The sequence below is a fragment of the Cannabis sativa genome, chromosome 3 (assembly GCF_029168945.1).
Source record: "Cannabis sativa cultivar Pink pepper isolate KNU-18-1 chromosome 3, ASM2916894v1, whole genome shotgun sequence".
Taxonomy (NCBI): domain Eukaryota; kingdom Viridiplantae; phylum Streptophyta; class Magnoliopsida; order Rosales; family Cannabaceae; genus Cannabis; species Cannabis sativa.
This window is the reverse complement of record NC_083603.1, coordinates 4070300-4093923: the sequence shown is the minus strand read 5'-3', so window position 1 is coordinate 4093923 and position 23624 is coordinate 4070300. Positions and strand designations below refer to the sequence as shown.

Genomic DNA, 23624 nt, shown 5'->3' with positions numbered 1-23624 from the left:
AGTATCTATCTAACGGCAATTCTTGGTTTAACGATTCTTGGTTTAACGATTCTCTTTTTTAATTTTTAACGCCAGGACTATCTTTTTTTTTTTTTTTTTTTTTTCAAACGGATCTCTTCTAATGCTGTTAACTTATTAATCCTATTAAAAAAAAGTTAAACAAATTTAAAAAACCAATAGACTCTTCCATTTCACCTTCCCAATCGCAATCTGAACGACTCTAAGGTGAGTTCGGAGGTCAATCATTTTTTTTCCCTCGGTTGGAATCGACTATTGAAAATTTTACTCTCCCAATCCCAATCTAAACGACTCTAAGGTGAGGTTTGTGATGAAGAAGTGTCGGAGGTCAATCAAATGTGGCTTCTCAGTTGGACTCGACGATTGAAGAATTTCACTCTCCCAATCCCAATCTGAACGAATCTAAGGTGAGCTCTGTGACGAAGAAGATAAAGACTTAAGCTTTTTAAGTATTTTCATGGTGAGAGCTTGATCAGAGGCCCAATTGGAGAAAATCGTTTCTGGGTTATTGAGATTTTTTTTAGAGATTTATGTTTTGGGGTCAGAGATTTGTGGGGGGTTTTGAAGGGTTTAATTTCAATGTTGGTTCAAGATAGAGTAGGGCCTTAGTCTCCCAAACAAGTTATTTGTTTGCAATTCAGCATGGTGCGAAGAAAATCTTTGATGCTGATGATCGTGGTGAGGTGATCGATGTTGATTTGGGTAAGCATTTTGATGTTGGATTGGTAGGAGAAGATGCTAGACAAGAGACTATTATGCAGTATAATCATGAAAATCCTAATGGGACTGTTGTGAATCCTTATATTCATTTTGATACATACACAGACAAAGAATAAAGGGTATGTATATTTCATTATCTTTGATTTTGTCTTGCAATGAATTATTTTGATTGGTTTTTGTTCCTGACAACATAAAGCCCTCTACAGCTCAATTCTTTTTCCTTTTCAAAGGTTTATTTTTTCATTAGGGAGCAGACTTTTTTGACAAAGAGATGGTTGTGTGTGTTCATACTGAGAATTGCAGCATCAATTATGGGCACTCCAATGTTGTTAATTGAGAACTGATTATTTGTATGCGAATCAGATGACTTTAGAATATCATTTTGATTGCTATTTTTGAGGTTTTTATGGCTCTTTGACTATTTTTCAGTATTCTTATTCTGCTATTTGCTATTTGCTATTTGTTATCTTTTAGGTGATAATCAGTCAAAGTGAACTTCTTAAATAGTATTGTAACTACAAACCTAGCAATAATACCAAATCAATGTAGTGTGGCTTGTGAGTCTATTTATGAAAGAAAGGATGCTGATAGATTTTTTTTTTGGTGGGTTAACCAGCCATTTCATATAGAAATATCGATGAACGGTTTTAGAATCATCCGTACATTATAAGTTTCCTACTAGATTTGGTGGTCAGACCTGTGGATTTAATTCTGAAGGGTATATTGATGGGAAGAATGACTGAAGGCTTGATGATTGTCTTCGTTATTGCATTGTTGCTGGGAAGAAAGTTCTTGAAGATGCTGATCTTGGTGGTGAAAAGCTCTCCAAGGTAGATTTTTTTTTTAGAAATTATTGATTTGGGTATTCCTTCTTTTTATGCATTTATATATATGAATTGTTAAAGTTATATTTTTTATGGAATGGTATTTGGTTTTTGTTTCACATTTGGGTCTTTTCTTAATGTCTCAATCTTATTTCTTTCCTTTATTGTTGTGTGGGTAATTTTATGATTTTTTATTTTAATATCAAAAAGGTATTTAGGTTAATTAGATGATTGGGTTTTTGTTAATTTGTTCGTTGGAATAGTAAATTGTTTGATTCTTGAATAATATACATTTATGATTTTTTTTTTGTTTATATCTTTCTATGTGGATATATTTGGTGAGTTTTGTTAATTATTTTATTGCATACGTGTATGTATATATATATATTTTAATCATGGATTTCTTTATGAAATAATAACTATGTTGTTTGATTTTGATGGAGAGTTAAAAATCATGATTTATTATTTCTGGTAATAATTAATCCGAGTGATACATCTCAGATGATTGGTGTAGAAATATAAATGAAATACCACCATAATTTGTAGTTTAATAATATGATTATTTACTTATTTTGAGATGCGGTTTTTTGTTTTGCCCCAATTTCTCATTGTTCATATCATTGCAGCTCCTGAGGTGGTTGAAAAGCCAGGAGATAATTCCTTAGCAAAACTGAAGCATCTATATACCCATGCTAAAGATCTTTCTCAAAGTGAAGTAAGGTATGTTAGTTTGTAACTTCCTAATTTAAGTGAAATTGTAAATGCATAATTTTTTCATGGGCATTGGAGTTAGCTTCTTGTAAGATTATGTTTATTGGTTTATCAGCATTTGTTGTCATTATTTTGCACCACTTAATTTCGATGTCATGTTTAGTTTCAGTGTTTCTAATATATGTTGATGAATCAACTTGATGCCCTGGTTCCTTCTAGAACTCAAGGGCAGCAACGTCGAAGAAATGGTATGCACTCTCAGCTTGGAGCTATTAGATTTGTCTTTGGAAAGATTACTATTTGCAAGGGCTTTAAATGTTTTCCATTTTTGGAAAAGACTAATAGGCATGAATTAATATTCTAAGCGTTCTCGTTGGTGTTATTTATGTACAGAGGATAGTAAAAAGATACTATTTTTCATATAAAAATTGCTCATCCTTGCTTATAGCTCATAAGCTAAAATGACTTGATAAACTTCTTTTTTAGTACCACATGTGAGCCATGACCCTTGAGAGCATTTCTCTGTAATATTTTGTATCTATTTGTGCATAGGAGTCAACTCACAAATAGTAAATCTTTTTGAGATTTAACAGCATATCACAATGTTTGTGTTTTCTTGTAACATTTTAAATGTCTTGGAAATTTAAAGGAGTTGTAGTAATAGGTATGACGTCTACTTGTTCTGATTAACTGATATATATCTTATCGCGTTTCATAAAATGTAAAGTCTTGCATAGATATAGAGATGACAATTATGCATACTGTGTGATAATATAGAGATGACAATTTTGCAGGTTTTTGTTTTATTTGTTATTACTTTAATAAAATAAGTCATTTGCATAATCATACTTTGTGAAAACTAAATAAAAAAAATTAAACTTTAAATAAAACTAATATTTACGTGCCGAGGCACGTAACTACTAACTAGTGTATATATATATATAAGTAAAAAAAATACCTTGCATTATTATATAATATTCCCTTTTCTTTAAAAATAAAAATAAAAATGAAATAATTAATGAACCTTGATTATGTTCTGGTTACGTTTAAGTAAAATCTAATAAAGTAAAAATACATTTGATGAAGGGGAGACTATATTAAAAATAAAATTATATTACATTATTAAACACTTTTATTTTTTGTCCTTACAAAAATAACAACACCAATACATGAACTGATCAACAATAACAGGTATTTCACTGTGCCAATTGATCAGATTAATGAAGTATAATCTCATGGAAAATAAATAAATAAAAAAATAATAAAAAAAATGCCATTGAAGTAATTAATAAGTTATTATTGGTTGAGGATGTAGGCTATATCGACTGTTGTGGAAGATGTTGAGAATGGCTTCAACAGACTGTTCATACATACAAAAGCAACCAGATTTGTGCTTAGGATCACTCTTAATAATAATAAATTCCTATATAAAATTTTAAAAAAATTAAAATTATTAATTTTTTACATGCAAAAAAGTCTCCAAGATTTGTAATAAAAATGTCATTTTATATATGATGAAAATGAAAAAAAAAAAACAATATACGTATAGTTATATATTTTCCGAAATAGTAATTATACAATAATTAACTTCCAAATACAACATAATTTTATAGTAAGCAATTATATATTATAAAAAATCTTACTTTTGTTGTCACTAAAAGTAAAAAAATTGTAACTAACTATAAATTATCACTCTTTTTATAACTAAAAAGTCTGTGACTAAAAGTATTATATATTCACAAAAATTATAAATATTTGTTGTGACTAATGTATTTTTAGTCACAATACGTATTGTAATTAAAAGTCTAAAATTAAATTAGTGACAACTTTATGTTTTAGTCACAAGTAACTTTTTGTTATGACTAAAAATTATATTTAGTCGAAATAATTACATAAGACACTAAAAAAATTACACTTTTACGTTTAAAGAATTTTTTTTTAAAATTTTTACAGTTTTCCATAGAAATAACATGAAAACAACAAGAAAACTACATGAAAACAACAAGAAAATTACATAAAAATAATATGAAAATAACATCTAAATAACATCAAAACAACAACAAAAAAATAGTATATAGATAACAAAAAATCAATAACAAATTAACAAGAAAACAACATAAAAAGACCGTATAATCTGTAAATAAAATAAAAAAAATCGTAAAAATGTTTAAAATTTCGTGAAACCGTATTTTTATAATTTTTTTGTTATTTTTATGTATTTGTGAAATAATCTCTAAAAAATTTATGTTGTGATTAAAATAGTCACTAAAATGTGACTTTTTTTTTTAGTGATATAATCATGCATCATGAATAATATTAAATATGATGTAAAGAAAAAAAAAATTAATGCACAACATTTTAATATATTATATTTGAGGAATTTTTACATAAAATACTTATATTTTTACAAATTTTTTTCCTATATAATTTTTTTTCAGAAAACTACATTGTTTTCACATTAGCAATAACGTGAAAATACCATTGTTTTTTTTTTTTTTAAAAAAAAAAACTATCTGTATATTTGTAAAAAAAAATCCGTAAAAATATTAAAAAAACTGTAAATCCGTATGTTGTGAGTCTTACGAAAATATCCCTTTCTTTTATTATAAAAAATAGAAATTAATTTGCATAAACACTAAATCATAATCCTAATTATTAATAATTATGATAATTAAGTATATATATTATATTTGTACCTTGTATAATTAATAGTGACTAATTCTTTTGATGACAGAAATCATCACAAGGACCTGGTGGAGAGTAAATGGTGTACCAAGTCTGAAGAAGGGTTAAAATGATCACAAAAACAGCACCAAGAAAAGCTGCTAAAGTCCAAGGACTAGAGAAATGTTCATTCAAAAATTGAGCAATCCAAATCTTGAAGTTGCTCCTATAATGATCTTCGATTTGGTTAACGACATCTTGGTATAGTTGAGAGTTTGGTACAAGATATCTCGCGATTTCATTGAAACGCCTAGCCAATTCTTTGTCCGAGCCCAAATAGTTGGTAAGTACTTTAGCTGACCTTAACTCTTTTACATCGGTCGCATAATCAATGAGTGTATCTAGCATACTGATGTAAGATGTTACTTCGTAATCCGTGTTGAAATTGTCTGGACACATTTCGTAGGCAATTATGTTAACGAATTTAGGGATTGTTGAGTCGTCAACGATCAATGCAGGAAGCTCTAACTCAGCAGTACAGAAAAGTGGAGAGAAACTTATGCTTTTTAAAGAAGTACTCTTGCTCGGTTTTATAGATATTCCAGATGCCTTAAGATCGGTCGCGCTGCGAAAAAATTGTTGTGATAATTTATTATTTTCATCTTCTTCTTGATCTGTTGTAGCATACCATACATGAAATTCAAAAACATGGAAAAAAATTAGCATAATAGTAAATATAGCCAAATGGTAAAATAGCTAAAAAGATTTCACTTTGCATTATAATGTTATAATACATTTTTTTTGTCTTAAGAAAATGAATTTTAAGAAAGTGAAAATTACATTGTTTTTATACAATATTTGTAAAATTGAAAATGAAAAATAAAATATCCAAAAGAACAATTACCGAATATTATTTTTTTGTCCATATTTTTAATGTTTTCCTCTTTTTTTTTTTTTTCATGAAATAATAATTTTTTTCAAATGAAAGAGCTAGCTATATTTTCCCAAACTACCCCATAAAAATGAAAATTACCTTATAAAAAATCTTGACAATAATTTTTGTGTGGACAAATAATAATAAAAAATATATTAATCAACAAATTAAAAATACAAGAGGTGTAGAATTTATAGGAATAAAATAAAAATATATAAGGACTTATAAATAGATAAATATTATGTGAGTGATTGAAATTTATCGAAAAACAAAAATATATATCTAGAAGACAAAAAATAGTGTGACAAAAATGATTTGTAGATCTAAGGGAAAAATAAAATAAAAAATACTCATTATTTTGCAAACATTATTAATTATGACTCTAAAATAATGTAAAACATTCTCTTACTCTTATTTTGTGGCTCTTTTACTTTGTCATGAATGCTCTTGTCATCCCTAATTGGAATGTTGTTCTTTTCCACCACATTCCGAGTTTTGAATTTGCATAATCCTCTAAAAAAAGAAGAAATACTTTTCAAGAAAATGTTCGTTTCATCACGTTGTTTAGAGGATTCGTCGTGTATGAGTTCCAATCGAAGAAAATCAAGAAGATGATTAACACGATCATGTAAATCTGGTGCACTTGTTATCTTCTTTTCGGGTGTCATAACGCTTGCATGAATAAATGTCCACATACTTTTTTTAAGTTTAATGCGAAATCGAACAATGGAATGACTTATCAATAAATTAAGCACTCTAAAGGGAATTTGATTTTCAAGCAAGAAAAGATCGTTCGACACAAAAGCAATTTGGTCTTTTTTAAGGCAAGATTTTTCGAATTGGTCATCATCACCATCGCCATAAAAGCTGTAAATGAATTGGAGTATGAAACATCCATCCAAGAACAACATCCATGCAAGATCGTCGTCATTATAGGACTCGATCACTTCTTCGTCGAAACACTTCTTCAAATCTTTTTCTTTGACACTCTCATCTATTGTATTGTAAAGTTGTTCGTACGAATGGTGACCACTATTCTTAATGAATGTCGCTGCAAATCCAAGTTTGTACCTATAGCAATAGAAAATATGTGCCTTTAACTTTAATTTATTGATAAATTTTTAACATATTATATATTTTATATATAATATTAGAATTAGATGAATTTTATTACTCCAAGTAAATATGTACAATCTATAGCACCCTTCATCTAAAAGATCTAAATAATCTCTAATATTTTTTATTCTTTGTAAAATAAACTACTATTAAACTAGACTATGTCTATAACCACACAATCACTACAAAAAACTGCTACTTTTAGTGACAACTTTTTAGTCACAACATAATTTTTTTGTGACTAAATGTGACTTTTAGTCACAACAAAATGTTACCTGTGACTAAAATATAGTCTTTAGTTACAAGTTATCACTAATTTAGTTTTAGTCACAACAAGTATTGTGATTAAAAATACATTTAGTCACAACAAATTGTAATTTTTGTGACTAATACCTTTAGCGGACTTTTTAGCCACAACATAGGAATGATAATTTATAATTAGTCACAATTTTTTTACTTTTAGTCATAAGTTTTGTTGTGACTAAATAAAGTAAAATTTTTTTGTAGTGAATTATAATAAAACATAGTTAAAAAAAAAAAAAACAAAACAAAACAAAACAAAATCATTCTAAATTACATCTTTTAGTTTCGTTGGCAACACCTAATTTACTAAATTGATATAAAGAAAATTTAATAGACACTAGTTACATCCTTAACCTACCTAACACATAAGTAAACAACATGCAATATCGATATTGGTTAATTTTAATAATAAATTCTAAATATTTTAATTGAATAAGTAATATAACCATTTTTTTGGTAATGTTTAACACCTTAAAATATATATTATCTAATAATAACAATACATAAAAATTTAATTATATGTCAATATAAAGAAGAACTACATATAATGGGAAATATTGAGTAATATATTAGAAGTGAGATACTATAATTAATTAAATATATATAGCTAATAATTGTGTTTGGAAAAATATAAATTAAATACTTAAAATACATGCATGCATGGTTAATTGGATTATAGACTATATATATATAAATATACGTACTCTTGAGAAAGCTTGAGATTTTGTTTGGCATGATGAATTGGACCAATTGAGATCCACTTTGGTTGGTAGAACACCTTATGCTTTTCATCTGAGATTAGAATTGGAACAACTCTTTGTATTTTTGGTGATGACTTCTCATCATCTTCTGACCTTGTTGACCCAATGAGTTCATTCAGTTTCAAACGTCGTGATGATGAATCTCCAATATTATTGTTTATTATCTCATTTTCTTCAATATTATTCATCATCATATCTTTTCAATAATAAAAAATATATATATATTATATATACAATGATCACATGTGTATGTATATATATGATTGTTGTGATGAATATTATACTTTTTATGAATGAAGATTGGTATAAAATAATGGTGATGATGTGAAGTAAATTAAAGAACACACTGTTTTTTTTTATTAGTGATGACCCTTTTTTAATTATTACCTACTTTTGTATCAAGTTGTGGATATATACTTTGCTAAAAATATATAGCAAGCTATATATATTTCAGCAATGGAATATTCTGCATGTAAAACATGTACCATCAAATATATGGATAATATAAATTTGTATCTTTATATATTAAAAGTGTCTATCTAACGGTAATTCTTGATTTAACGATTCTTGGTTTAACGATTCTTTTTTTATTTAGCCTTACACGATTAACTTAACAGACTGTTAAGGTTTACTGTTAACGTTAAACGTTAACAAATAAATAAACCCAATAATTAAACCAAAAAATTAAATAATCTTTTTCAAAATTAAAAAAAATATCTTACCCACATATCTCTCTAACAAATTACACGGCTTCATTCCAATTTCAAAAAATAAACCCAATAATTAAACCAAAAAAAAATTAAACAATCTTTACGATTAACCCCATTCATCACCCATAAAGGCAAACACAACAAAAGCCTCTCTCTCTCAGATTTCATATTTCTTTCTCATCGATTGCAGTTTTATTATTTTACAAGAGTGTCCAAACTAAAGGTCAGAATGCAATCATCAGTTGAGAATTAACAATATACTAGTATATATATATATATATATATATATTAAAGTTCTATTTAATTAATTAGAAAATAATCTCACTTGTGTTGAAAGTATTAAATATTTAATTATAAAATATATATTATTAATGATTTTAAGTTCAAATGAACCCAGTCTAGCAGGTAGAAGCCCTCCAATTCTGAACCTTGGGCAATTACGTACATTGAGTGCAATTTTTATTTTCTGGGTTTTAAGGTACAAATTTGTAACAATATGGCTTTTTAAAAAATAAAAAATAAAAAATTATGAGAACATTTAAAACTATGAAAAAAAAAATAGTATAAAGTAACATGTTACTCTTTAAATGACATATTTACTAAAAGAGAATGAGAATCAATTATATGGTATTGATTTTGATCTTATAACTCTCTTGTATTCAGAATATTAAATTTTAAATATTTTATTTAAAAAAATAATATATTTTTTAATTAAAAATAAAAAAAAAACAAATATGTCATTCAAAAGTTTATAAATAAAAAATAATTACATGTTGTAACAATGACAATTTAGGGTGATTCTACAATACACCCCCTTAAAAGGAATATACTGATGCACCCTTGACTTGTTTCGGCATCTAGAAGAATTTTTTAGTCTAATTTTTTTTTCATATTCATGTACGTTATAGCTATTTAAGATAACCTATAAAATTTTGAGAAATTCAGAATAATTTACAATATAGAAATAATGTTTTGTAACATCCCCGCTTCAAGCCTCCATTGGGTCCTTACACCCACGGAATAATGGCTCTTATACACGAGTACGCCACTCTGGCTGCTTCATGGACTGATGACTGACCCTACAGACCAACACGAGTGTTTTCAACGTGCTTTGTCCTCACTCGCACGCTTCCTGGGAAAACTTCCCAGGAGGTCACACATCCTGAAATTGCCCCAAGTCAAGCACGCTTAACTGTGGAGTTCTTTCTGTTGGAAATTATTTTACCAGGATCTTAGATCTACTCACAAGTATATTGATTAACACCCTAAATATGAACTTTCTAAAACGGTGAAATAAACACATATAAAGTTTAGGAAACCTTACATTGGGTGCAGCGGAATAATATGACTCCTTCCGTTCAGATATCTAGCCGTTGATTCCTTTCTGTAGCAGAGCATTATCAATATCTGAACCGAATCTCTTTCTCTGATTCTTTAGTGCTGAAACTCCTTCTTGCTGAAAGTCTTTCTTCACGATCTTCCTCACTATGGTTGAGGTATCACTTGCTGTGTGTGGGCACTATTCTCACACTAAGAATTTCGAAATTCAAGAGGGAAGAAAGAGAGAGTGAGTGGTCGGCCAGATAGGGAGAGAGAAGGCTCAAGTTTTTCTCTGAAGGAAAAAGTAGAAAATTTAAGTGTAATTTTCCTGAAGCCTTCACTATCTATTTATAGCATTCCACTAGGGTTAGGTTTGAATTATTTGGCATTAAAATAATGAAAATATCAGTTTAAATTCCCTACAAAAGTGGCTGGCCCTATACAAGTGGATTTGGGCCTCACTTTTTGTAATTTTGCAGTTTTATCTTTTCTGCATCTGATTTTCTCAAAAATGCCAATTTTCTAATTCAACCATTTAAATGCTAATTCTAACTATTTAATAACTATAAATAATTATTAAATAATATTGTCATTTATCATATTTATTAATTGAACCATACAAAGTATCATAATTAACAAATATGCCCCTAAAACTCTTTCTTACAATTTCGCCCTTACTTAGTGAAAAATTCACAAATAGACATAGTCTAATTTGAGAATTATAATTGATTAATCAAAACCAATTATACGAGTCTTACAAGCAATATTATCTCAACTAGTGCGGGGACCATGGGTCTATATAACCGAGCTTCCAATAAGTAGATCAAGAATTTATTACTAAAATTCACTAACTTATTAATTCTTCGTTGAATCCACGCATAGAACTTTGCACTCTCAGTATATAGAATGCTCTATATGTTCCACCATATAGACGCATCATTAGTTATCCATTGTTATAATCCTAATTTGATCAATGATCCTCTATATGAATGATCTACACTGTAAAGGGATTAGATTACCGTTACACCCTACAATGTATTTAATCCTTAAAATACTTAACCCCGTATAAATGATATTTCAGCTTATGTGAAATGAGATCTTCACCATTTATTTTCGTTTGGTCAAGCTCGAAGGAGATCATCCTTTACTTACTATTCGCCAGATAGAAGCTATAGATTCCATGTTTATGTTAGCGCTCCCACTCAATTGCACTACCGTGTTCCCAAAATGTACGTATCACCCTGACCTAAAAGTAGGCTTAACTAACAAATCAAAGAACACGAATAGCCTCTTGAGATTGAGCCTAATCATAACAGGATTAAGATCATTTGATCTAGGATCAACTAGGCGATATTGACTTGAATAGATATTACGGTAAGTTTAATAAATCTAAGTCAAAGTTCAATATCGGTCCCTTCCGATGCATACTCCATGCATCCAACCTGAGCTTTACTTTAACCAATGCTCTGGAAAGAACATAGCACTTCTCCAAATGCAAGTAAACTCTGTTGTAGATTATCATATCAGTAAAACCCTGTGTCTGATAAATCTAGGAAACTTTATTCACATAGTCATGTTTACTTTCCAATGTGTTGACAGCACAATAAACAAGATCAAGTATGTGAAAAGGGTTTCAGATGAATTCATACATTATGTACATATAATCATGAAATAAATCATGTGAACCATGCAACATTAAATGTTATTTCTGATCTATATTAATAAGTAAAACTGATTATATTGAAATGAGTTTTATTTAGGGCATAAAACCCAACACTTTCGTGATCGGCTACCGAAAAACAAGATGCACCTTGTTGATATAGGTAGTACCAATCAATCCATTTAAGCTTTCTTCAACTGTGCAGTCTCATACCTACACAGTCTCAGAATCATCCCACTTGACCTTCCCCAGGCGGTGTGAGATTGCACAGCTTACCCAGTATTTTCCCTTCCGGATCACGGGACTACTGACTGTCACATGTTCAAACAGTCTATTTTACACGCGTATAAAATAAAATAGTCACGCGTGCAACACACTGTTTGAACATATTTTTCGGCGTGTTATACTTTTCCAAATTTCTTAAAATTTTGCAGGATGTCTTAAATAACTATAATGTACATGACCATGAGAAAAAATTTGACTAAAAAATTATTTTAGATGCTAAAATAGATAAGGGTGCATCAATGTATCCATTTTAAGGAGTGCATTGTAGAATTCTCCAATATTTTAATTACCTTTCCTAGTTATGTAAACAAAATAAAATAATTTTGATATTTTTTCCAATCAATTTAATAAACAATATAAAAAATTATTTCCGATTATTTTATATTTTAAATCGATTTATTTGTTCATTTATTATTCTAATTATAATTACAGATTAGTAAATAACTATTTAGAATAACTGATTATTCCTTTGGTTACCCTAAGGGTAACTGGTTACCTGACTTTTTTCATATCTTTCTTATCATATAGTTGTTTTTCTATTAATAAGTTTGGTGTGTATAGGTATAGATGGCATTCGTTGATTGATAAATTACTTTCGTCTCCAAATTGGATACAACAATCTTTAGAGGAAAATTATATTTGTAAATTAATTTAATTATAATATATTTACAAAAGCATACACCAATATGTAGTTATCATATTCATAGTGTTGTAATTAATGAATAATTTATGAGAAAATTATACTTTATACTTTTTTATATTAACCTCTCTTATTTTTATCCTCTTTTTTAAAGTCTATCATTTTTACTTCTTTTTTAAACATTGTACCAATTTTACCTCTGTCACTTTAAGATACTCTCCATGTGACTCTCTTATGTCAGGGTATTTTGGGTACAATACATATAAAAAGAGGTATGTTTTAAATAAATATAAAATTAGAAGTAAATTTGATTAAATGATTAATAAAAGATGTATTTTTCAACTTAACCCTTAATTTATTGTAAAGTAGAATACATTCAAAGAATCGAAAATTCAAAAAGTATTCCAACCGTTCTCAAAATTTGATTAATCTATATTTAGTTACAATTCTAAGACCACTGCAAATTAGAGGTGTTCGCGGTGCGGGTACTGCGGTTTTTGACTATTTTTTTAATCCAACCCGCACATGTTTTTTTAATTTCTCAAACCGCATCCGCACGGCAAAACTAAAAAACTACAAAAATCACACCGCAAAAAATGGTGCAGTGCAGTACGGTTTATGCGGTTTTTGTAATTTGGACTATCGTTAAATAATTAAACTATTACAAATACAACAAAGTTTGAGCAACACTAGTTAAAAATACCATAAGACTTGAAAATAAATATAAAAAAAATTCAAATTTTAACAATACAATAATTAGTGGGTTTAGTTTGGGCTTTTATTGGAACTAAATAAATATAAAAATTAGTATTTTTATAATATGCGGTGCGGTGTAGTTTGAACCACATATTAAAAATTCAAAACCGCAAACCGTACCGCACCGCGCAGTTTAGAAAAAATTCAAACCGCAACCGCACCGCAAAGAATTTTAAATCACATTTTTTTTGCGGTATGATGCAGTGCGGGCGGTTTGATAAACATCCGTATTGCAAAGTCATCTTGTTTATCAAAAACTAATGGCAGGGAGTTGTTAACCCTCAAGGGCATTTTTGTAAGCGCACTGTTTCAAAAGGAGATCAAGAGAAGAGTAGGCAAAACAGTCTAACTATACTTATATAATTGTTGTTGAGCTAATTATCTAACCCAAGAGAAAGAATAAAATAGTTATATAACTTAACAAAAAATATTTTTCTAAGAAGAAAAGTATGAAATTACTAGATTATATCTATACTTCAATTATTGTGTTTTACATATTAAATTATTACACTATTTATATTTGAAAGATTCTTGAGTGTGAAATATTAAAGACTAGCATTACATACATGATATTGTTAATCATGTAATTTTGTTATTTAGATATTCTTATTCCACAAAAATCTAAAACACATTACAAATTAATGAAGCATTATTTATGGTATCATCACCTTATTCTACTACTTTATTAATGTTGAAAGTATAAATTATATTACGCGTTTAAGCAAAACAAACAGATTAATTGCGTATCCTGAGTCATAGATTAAGGACGATTGTTCTTCAAGTTTCTTCTGAAACAAATCAAAGACTTCGTCTAAAAGTTCTTCTTCAACACCGAAATGTTTCTTAAACATTCCTCCCATGCCTCCTCTTATTGTGGAGGATAACACATTGGGTTGAGGTTTTTCTTGGTCTTGGCTTTCCATTATCTCTATGCTAAAACGTCCATTTTGTTTCACCACTTTTTCGAATTCTTGTGGAGATGTAAAATATACTGGAATGTTTAATGCATCAAGTTTTTCGTGACTGATTTTTCCCTGTAAATTTAAACATATACGTTTAAATAAATGAGAAACTAGCTATGGTAATACTCATCGAGTAATATATGTACAATTAAATCAGCAGACACTTAATTAATATTATTTATAGTGACATGTATTAATATTAATTTGAAATAATTGTGATTAGTTGAAAAAACAATTATACATTATTATTTGTAATTGTAATGTTTTGATGCATTGAGTGCAGATATCATTACTCATTCATCTCAATCGTAAATGAAAGAAAAGTACTTAAAACATGAAAATATATTTTTAAATTGGGACAATCTTTAATCTATAGTTTGCAAAAATATAGAAGGTTATTTAAGATTTCGCCCCCTAAAATTTAATATGTACTAAATTTTATTTTTTGAACTTTTAAGGTCGTTAAAAATTCTCCTGACTATTGAGATTGTTGGATTTAAAGATTTTTTTCTAATTTTAATAAGAAAAGTCTAACATGGATGAAAGTTCAGAGGGCTTGATTTGATGTATGTCAAAATTCGAGGAATATGATTTGGTAGATATCAATATTTAGGGAGCATATGATTTAGTACATGGACAATCACAGAATTAGTAAAATTGAATGAAATTAGACAAATATCCTTAAATCCAACAATCTCAGTAGTTCAATGTGAATTTTTAACGGGAAAAAAAGTTCAGGTAGCATCATATTGGTACATGTCAAAATTCAGAGGACAAAAATGTTAATTAGCCAATATAAAATTATACCTTTATAACATGATGATTAAGTCCTAAATCACAAGCTTATAGAAAGTATACATATTAATAATTATATGAGGCCTATTATATATTTAGTTATATAAATAGTTTAATATTATTACATATTTTTCATGTGAGACACTACTAAATTTTATGCAAATTAACATAACCTTTATAAAATAATAATGATCTAAAACACTATTATAAAGAGTGATCATGCATGATACCATACCTTGTTTGCCATGTCCAAGAGGCAAGACCCCAAAAGTGTAGTAGTCTTGTTCACAAAAGATTCCGAATGAAGGGTTTCGTCGGGCCGAGCTGGGAAGATGAAGGCCATTAATCCTCCAAGGACAACTTCTTCAGCTCTAGCATTGAGAAAATTCTCCATATCTTTAACATGTTGAGCTTCAAAACACTTCACAACTTCATCAGAAGAATGGGAATAATTTATTCTACCTTTGTTCCAAACCCTAGAATCCTTGTCCATAACCTCTTTCGGGACACTAGAAAGAATTTGGACCGCAGCATACGAAGAGTGCACGAAATGAAGAGACTCGCGAGGAAATACTCGGCCGTGGAAAGAGCCGGGCACTCCTGCAGCGAAATACCGCCTTTCGGGGGGAAGGGATTTGAAAAGCTCATTGAAATCATTCAAGACATGATCATTAAAAAATACTTGAAATTCGACAAGTTGAGAGGATTCTTCTACTCCTTGATTTTGACACTTGAGCTCAATAGCGTCAATAATATTTTGCATCGCAATAAATGTATTAGGTCCAGTAGCGCAACCCAAATCCGCCACCCGAAAAGTATTTGAAGATCCAAGGATTTTCAAATCAAATTTCTCAATTATTGCTTTGTTAATCAATTCTTTGGCAGATTGTATAGCATTTCTCTACAAAAGCAAAAAATTAATTTTTTTTTTGTTAGATAAAAAATGTAACCTATTTTGTGTTTAATTAAAAAAATATTGATCAAATAATTTATACCTGAAAGCTTGAGTTTTTGCTGTAACTATATCGATCATTTCCACCATTAACATTGGGAACAACTTCATTATTAGTTTCTGCCATCTTTAATTTTTCTATGTGTTTCTTTGTTAATTATATATTTAATTAACCATAATTTTTCTATGTGTTTCTTTCTTATAAATACTTGGTTTTGGTGTGGCTAATTAAGAATTTTCAACATTGTCAGCTTATTGCATAGTAAATTAAATGTTTGACATTCAAACACTATTAATAATTAAAAAATAAAATGATGATGACATTTTTTTGGTACGTAAACAAAGTCATATTTATTAACTTTTACTTTGAATTGAATGTATATAGGATAATTAATCATTCTAGAAAGATGATGGCTAGGAATATATTTTTTTTTTTACTTTCAGTGACAACATAATTTGTGAGTAAAAGTATAAAAATTGTGACTAATTATAAATTATCATTCTTATATTATGATTAAAAATTTGTGGCTAAAAGTATTAGTCACAAAAATTATAATTTATTGTGACTAAATTATAATTTGTGTTAGTCACAATATTTGTTGTAACTAAAATTAAATTAGTGAATAACTTTTTGTTGTGACTAAAAGTCACATTTAATTACAAAAAAAAATTATACTATGACTAAAAAATTATTATTAAAGTAGTTTTTTTGTAATAGATAGAGTGTTACGATTGGTTAATTAGTGATATTTCTTAAAAATTATTTTCTTTAATTATATGAAATACGATACTTAATTATACTAATAATAATATCTGATATCAAAGTATTAAATATTAACAATATCTTTTAACAATTTTCCATTTCAAAAAGTTCCAAGTTTTAAATAGATGTTATTGTCATAATGTTGTAATTAGTGAATATTAATTTAAAAGTATAAAGTCATGTCAAAGAATATATATATATAATATTCACAATGTATCCAAACACGACAAAACTCTGTTTTGAATTCTTTGTTTTTTTAATCAAATCTAATTTCAAATATTAAAATCATTATCGTAGGGAAAGATTGCTGTCAAGTTTGGAAATTAACTTATATATTGTCATTATCTGGTATGGATATGCACAAAAAAAGAGTAGTCAAATGTAGGTATTTAGGTTGCTATTAGTATAATATAAATATGGAATTTTAAATATTTTAATTTAATAATTGTTATAAAATATTTTAAAATTTGAAATAGGATGAATGAAGTTTTATCTCAAAATTAACTAGTAATAGGAGGAGTAACAAATTTCTCTTATATATTTTGTTATCTTTCCACACAATAACATGTGAGATTATCTAACATTTATTTGTTCATCATCTTGGATAACTTGATCATAAGTGACTCTTTTTTTGGCTCACTATCCCTGATCACAAGTGACTCCTTTTGTTCTACTTTTTGGATCAGTATTTTTTTCGGTAGCTCTTTTTATTTTTTGGCTCACTATTCTTGAATGACAAGTGACTCTTTGGTTCTTGAATCAATTATTTTTTGGATTTTTGGTGGCTCATTCTTTTTGGCTCTACTTCGATCATTTTTTTTTTTGGGTCGGATAGTCGTTAGAAGTTTTTTTTTGTTTATTTTTACTCTGATACCATGTTATTGCATCTAAGCCAAGAATTGAGATAGGAATTACCAATTTTTGGCCGAGGAAGTGAGTTGTCGATGAAGGCAATCTTGTTCTTGGCAACTAAAATCATCGTGATGCCTCTTTTCTAAGACTGATAGTTGCTGCCATTGAGGACGGTGGACACAAGAATTAGTCCAGGGTGATCACCTGTGCTTAAGAAGATAGCTAGCTAGGGCTGAAATATCGTCATTGACAGGACAAGTTGGTTGGGAGCGAGTTGAAGGTCTTGCCATAGAAGCAGTGGGCAAAGATTCTTCTGATACTATGTTAGAATTTAAGATAAGATGAATGTCGTTCCATCTCAAAACCATTTTGCAATGGGAGGAGTAGTCCATTCCTATATATTCTGTTATCTTTTCACACATATAAGACTATTTAACACTAACTGTTTAAAATTTGATTTAGAAATACATATGAATCTTAAACTTATGTTAAATTATTAAGATTAATTTATAAAACAATAAGATGAAAGATATATCATGATGTTAGATATGAGATGAAATTGTAGGTATATAGTATTTCATAGACTAATCTTCTCTCTATGAATTCTCAATCAATTAATCAAACCCTAATGTTCTTTATAGGAGTGCACAGTAAAATCACCCCTATATCACTATTATCTTTCAATTCTTGATACTTTTTAAAGATATTTTGTGTATCTTATTATTATCAATGATTGAACTCGGGCCACCCATGTAATAGGTGAGAATACTTACCACTATTACAACGACATTGTTCTTTTGGTTGTTAATTAACAAACAAAAAAAAAATTGAGAAAAATTAAAAGGCTCATAGACCCTTAACAAACATCAATACATAACAATCAAAAGTGGCTTTTGATGGGAAATGAAAAGTGAAGACAAACATTGTACCAAATTCATTCCAATTACACAAATTATTTAAATCAAGAAATAAATTTTTATTAATCAAACTGAGCCAAATACAATCTTTCAAACATAGATTTATAACTCTTATATTTTTAAGAAAAGAATAGAAATTCTTTATCGAACAATTTTTTGACATCAACAGGTTACGAACAACATGCATGATTTCGAAAGAAAATTTCAACATAAGTAATCTTAATTTATCGAGTTAGTTATTGCGTTTAAGAACAGCTAAGAAGTTCAAAGTTTTGAGTGATTCAATAATAGAAGTTGGATGAATCTCTTCCACTTTTTGAAGATACAAATCAAAGAGTTTGTCAATGATTTCTTCTCCAAAGTGTTGTTTGATTAGTTCTCCAAGAGTAGATCTCATACAAAATGTAATTTGATGTGAATTAAGACCAACTCCATTTATTACTTTCACATGAGGTAAAACATCTAATCTCTCTATTGAAAAACTTCCATTTTCATTCACTGATTTTTCAAATTCTTGGGGACTCATCAAATAAATTGGTATGTTGAAAGAATCCACCTTTTCTTCACTTACAATTCCCTACAAAATTATTTAAATATAAATATAAATATTTGAAGTGATGATATAACAAAATTATCCTTTTACACTATTATATTATGTGTGAAATAAAAATTATAATTTATTGTGATGAAATATGTTTTTGGTCACAATACTTATTGTGACATAAATTAAATTAATGACAATTTGTATTTAAATACTATAATTTAGTCATAAATAATTTTTAAATTTATATTGTGATTAAAAAATTATCACTAAAAGTAGTTTTTTTTTTTTTTATAGTAGTAACTATTACTAGTTTAAAAAATATACCTTTTGAACCATATCATTGAGGCAAGATCCAATAAGTTCAAAGCTCTTATTCCCTCCAGATTCAGAATGATGAATTCCATTAGGAATACCAAGAACAATAAGCATCATCAACCCTCCAAACACAATCTCTTGTGCCCTAGCTTTCAAAAACATTGTCATATCCTTTTCATGTTGATTTTTATAGGCCTTAATCACTTGATCATCATTTTTAGAATTTGAGTAATAAACTCTCCCTTTATTCCATGCAAGAGAGCTTTTGTCATTAACTTCTTTAGGCACTTGAGATAGCCAATGAAGAGTGAAAGAAGAATGAACTAAATGAAGTGAAGCGTCGGGAAAGATTCGTCCGTAAAATGATCCTGGGACACCGGCCGCGTAGTAGCCTCGATCCTCGGGAAGGGACTTGAAAAGCATGTTGAAATCATTTGAGGTGTGATCATTGAAGAAGACTTGAAATTGAGGGAGTAATTTGGAACTATTAGTTTGATACTTTAATTTCAAAGATTCAATTAGGGTTTTCACTGCATAGAATGTATTAGGTCCAATTGAACATCCTAAATCTGCAATCCAAAATGATTTTGAAGGAGTAATTTCAAGCTTCTCTAATATGCTCATGCTTATAATTTCTTTGGTACAATCGATGAGTATTCTCTGTACAAAAGTATAGAACATATATATTAATAATTATAAATAGTGATATGTGATCAAAACAGATAATTTCCTAAAATTATTTTGTTTTTATAAATAGTTTTACTATCTTATTTTGTAAGAGAAAAAAATTATTAAAATAAATTATTTATTCAAAATAAGTATAAAAAATGTCATTGTACAAAATAATTGTCTTTGATATTATTTTTTCATAAGATAATTTTCATTCTGGAATTCAACAATGTGATGAGGATTTCTTACAAAGTATCATATGCATACATTGTAACGGTCCCGCTTCAAGCTTCCATTAGGTCCTTACACCCACGGAATGAATGGCTCTTATACACGAGTACGCCAATCTAGCTGCTTCATGGACTGACGACTGACCCTACAGACCAACACGAGTGTTTTTCAGCGTGCTTTGTCCTCACTCACACGCATCCTGGGAAAACTTCCCAGGAGGTCACCCATCCTTGAAATTGCTCCATGCCAAGCACGCTTAACTGTGGAGTTCTTTCGAGATGGGCTACCAAAAAACAAGTTGCACCTTGTTGATATAGGTAATACCAATCAATCCATTTAAGCTCTCTTCAACTGTGTAGTCCCATACCTACACAGTCTTAGAATCATCCCACTTGACCTTCCCCAGGCGGTGTGGGATTGCACAGCTTACCCGGTATTTCCCCTTACTGATCACGGGACTACTGACTGTCACAATCACCCCCCCTTACGGGGTCCGACGTCCTCGTCGACCACACTTCCGGCTGGGTCAAGGCTCTGATACCATTTGTAACGTCCCCGCTTCAAGCCTCCATTGGGTCCTTACACCCACGGAATGAATGGCTCTTATACACGAGTACGCCAATCTAGCTGCTTCATGGACTGACGACTGACCCTACAGACCAACACGAGTGTTTTTCAGCGTGCTTTGTCCTCACTCACACGCATCCTGGGAAAACTTCCCAGGAGATCACCCCTCCTTGAAATTGCTCCATGCCAAGCACGCTTAACTGTGGAGTTCTTTCGAGATGGGCTACCGAAAAACAAGATGCACCTTGTTGATATAGGTAATACCAATCAATCCATTTAAGCTCTCTTCAACTGTGTAGTCCCATACCTACACAGTCTTAGAATCATCCCACTTGACCTTCCCCAAGCGGTGTGGGATTGCACAGCTTACCCGGTATTTCCCCTTACGGATCACGGGACTACTGACTGTCATAATCAATCACCCCCCTTACAGGGAGTAATGGCTCCATTGGGTCCTTACACCCACAGAATGAATGGCTCTTATACACGAGTACGTCACTCTGGCTGGTTCATGGACTGATGACTGACCCTACAGACCAACACGAGTGTTTCCAGCATGCTTTGTCCTCACTCGCACGCTTCCTGGGAAAACTTCCCAGGAGGTCACCCATCCGAAAATTCCGTGGGATTGCATAGTCAGTAGTCCCGTGATCCGTAAGGGGAAATACCGGGTAAGCTGTACAATCTCACACCGCCTGGGGAAGGTCAAGTGGGATGATTCTAAGACTGTGTAGGTATGGGACTACACAGTTGAATAGAGCTTAAATGGATTGATTGGTACTACCTATGTCAACAAGGTGCATCTTGTTTTTCGGTAGCCCATCTCGAAAGAACTCCACAGTTAAGCGTGCTTGGCCTGGAGCAATTTCAAAGATGGGTGACCTCCTGGGAAGTTTTCCCAGGATGCGTGTGAGTGAGGACAAAGCACGCTGAAAACACTCGTGTTGGTCTGTAGGGCCAGTCGTCAGTCCATGAAGCAGCCAGAGTGACGTACTTGTGTATAAGAGCCATTCATTCCGTGGGTGTAAGGGCCCAATGGAGGCTTGAAGCGGGGTCGTTACAAATGGTATCAGAGCCTTGACCCAGCCGGAAGTGTGGTCGACGAGGACGTCGGACCCCGTAAGGGGGGTGATTATGACAGTCAGTAGTCCCGTGATCCGTAAGGGGAAATACCGGGTAAGCTGTACAATCCCACACCGCCTGGGGAAGGTCAAGTGGGATGATTCTGAGGCTGTGTAGGTATGGGACTACACAGTTGAAGAGAGCTTAAATGGATTGATTGGTACTACCTATATCAACAAGGTGCATCTTGTTTTTCGGTAGCCCATCTCGAAAGAACTCCACAGTTAAGCGTGCTTAGCTTGGAGCAATTTCAAGGATGGGTGACCTCCTGGGAAGTTTTCCCAGGATGCGTGTGAGTGAGGACAAAGCACGCTGGAAACACTAGTGTTGGTCTGTAGGGTCAGTCATCAGTCCATGAAGCAGCCCGAGTGTCATACTCGTGTATAAGAGCCATTAGTCCGTGGGTGTAAGGGCCCAATGGAGGCTTGAAGCGGGGACGTTACATACATCTAAATTAAATGTAATTTGTAATAAATTATCAAAACAAATTTATTGTACGAAATAACTAAAGATGAAAAAAAAAACACTTTTTACCAAAGACCACTTAATATAAGGAAAAATTAAATAAACTGTTATTTTTGGTTTAAAAAAATTACACTTTCATGTTTAAGTTTTATTTATATTTTTCGGTATTCTATAAAAACATAAGAAAATAAAAATATAATAGAAAAATAACATCCAAATAACAATAAAATAATCTATAAATAACAAAAAATTAACAACAAAATAATAAGAGTACAACATAACAATATATTAAAAAATTATATTTTTTATAAATAAAATTTAAAACCTGTGAAAATATTTAAAATCCGTATAATAATATTTTTATTATTTTTATGTATTTATGAAATTATCCATTAATATAATTTTATTTGGAAAGTAAATAAATAATACAATATATCATGTTGATGTAATTATAAATTAACACACCTGAAATATGGAGTTATTGGCATAGCTATAGGGGCCATCTCCACCATTCATTGGATAAGCTGTTGAACATTTGCCATTGTTTTTTGCCTCCATTGTTTTGATTTTTTTCTGTTATTTTGAGTTGATTATACAATAACTTGTGGAAAAATCATTTAATTAGTTCCTCACTACTTATAGCATTAAACACCAAAAAAAAAAAAAAAAAAACTAAATATTTGTAAATAAAAGTTTTAATTTATTTGCAATGATGATCAATTTGGTCAATGGTTATTGAAGAATTTTATAATGGCAAGTTTTCTAATATACCCCTAATTTTACTTTTTTAATATTATTATACTTCTAACTTCTAAGTAGGGGTGCACAAAAGCTAGGTTGGTTGGGTTAGAGATATTTTAATGAGCCAACTCAATAATTATGGTTTAGAGAAGCTATAAAGTATTTAATTTTTTTAGGGCTCGTTTGGAACGTCATATTAGGTCGTATTGTATTGTATTGTACTGTATTGTATTATACTAAATTGTATTTAATGCAATATTTTTATGTAAAACTATATGTGGTATTAACTTTTATAGACACCTACATA

At 30.0% G+C, this 23624-nt stretch overlaps 3 protein-coding genes and 1 long non-coding RNA gene across 5 annotated transcripts; 1 reads left to right on the top strand and 3 right to left on the bottom strand.

The window, feature by feature from the left end:
- The first annotated feature begins 626 nt into the window (after positions 1 to 626).
- Positions 627 to 2895, top strand: LOC115711196 (uncharacterized). Of its 2 annotated transcripts, XR_009686626.1 has the most exons (4): positions 644 to 857; positions 1355 to 1568; positions 2189 to 2282; positions 2437 to 2895. It is a non-coding gene; the product is annotated as an uncharacterized LOC115711196 (long non-coding RNA). The 2 variants fall into 2 exon arrangements; XR_004010427.2 differs by having other exon boundaries at positions 627 to 1568.
- A 475-nt stretch (positions 2896 to 3370) lies between these two features.
- Positions 3371 to 8281, bottom strand: LOC115711151 (UPF0481 protein At3g47200-like). The gene is made up of 4 exons (XM_061111492.1): positions 7995 to 8281; positions 6281 to 6942; positions 4970 to 5611; positions 3371 to 3633 (listed from the first exon to the last, which is right to left on the bottom strand). Exons 1-3 carry the CDS (start codon positions 8243 to 8245, stop codon positions 4989 to 4991), a joined length of 1536 nt encoding a protein of 511 aa, XP_060967475.1. The 5' UTR covers positions 8246 to 8281; the 3' UTR covers positions 3371 to 3633; positions 4970 to 4988.
- Positions 8282 to 13934: 5653 nt separating this feature from the next.
- On the bottom strand, positions 13935 to 16322 carry LOC115708822 (loganic acid O-methyltransferase). Its single transcript, XM_030636839.2, has 3 exons — positions 16175 to 16322; positions 15415 to 16080; positions 13935 to 14456 (listed from the first exon to the last, which is right to left on the bottom strand). Exons 1-3 carry the CDS (start codon positions 16256 to 16258, stop codon positions 14127 to 14129), a joined length of 1080 nt encoding a protein of 359 aa, XP_030492699.2. The 5' UTR covers positions 16259 to 16322; the 3' UTR covers positions 13935 to 14126.
- Positions 16323 to 18705: 2383 nt separating this feature from the next.
- LOC115711152 (loganic acid O-methyltransferase-like) lies at positions 18706 to 23180 on the bottom strand. The gene is made up of 3 exons (XM_030639488.2): positions 23042 to 23180; positions 19532 to 20182; positions 18706 to 19240 (listed from the first exon to the last, which is right to left on the bottom strand). Exons 1-3 carry the CDS (start codon positions 23132 to 23134, stop codon positions 18896 to 18898), a joined length of 1089 nt encoding a protein of 362 aa, XP_030495348.2. The 5' UTR covers positions 23135 to 23180; the 3' UTR covers positions 18706 to 18895.
- Between the last annotated feature and the right edge of the window lie 444 nt (positions 23181 to 23624).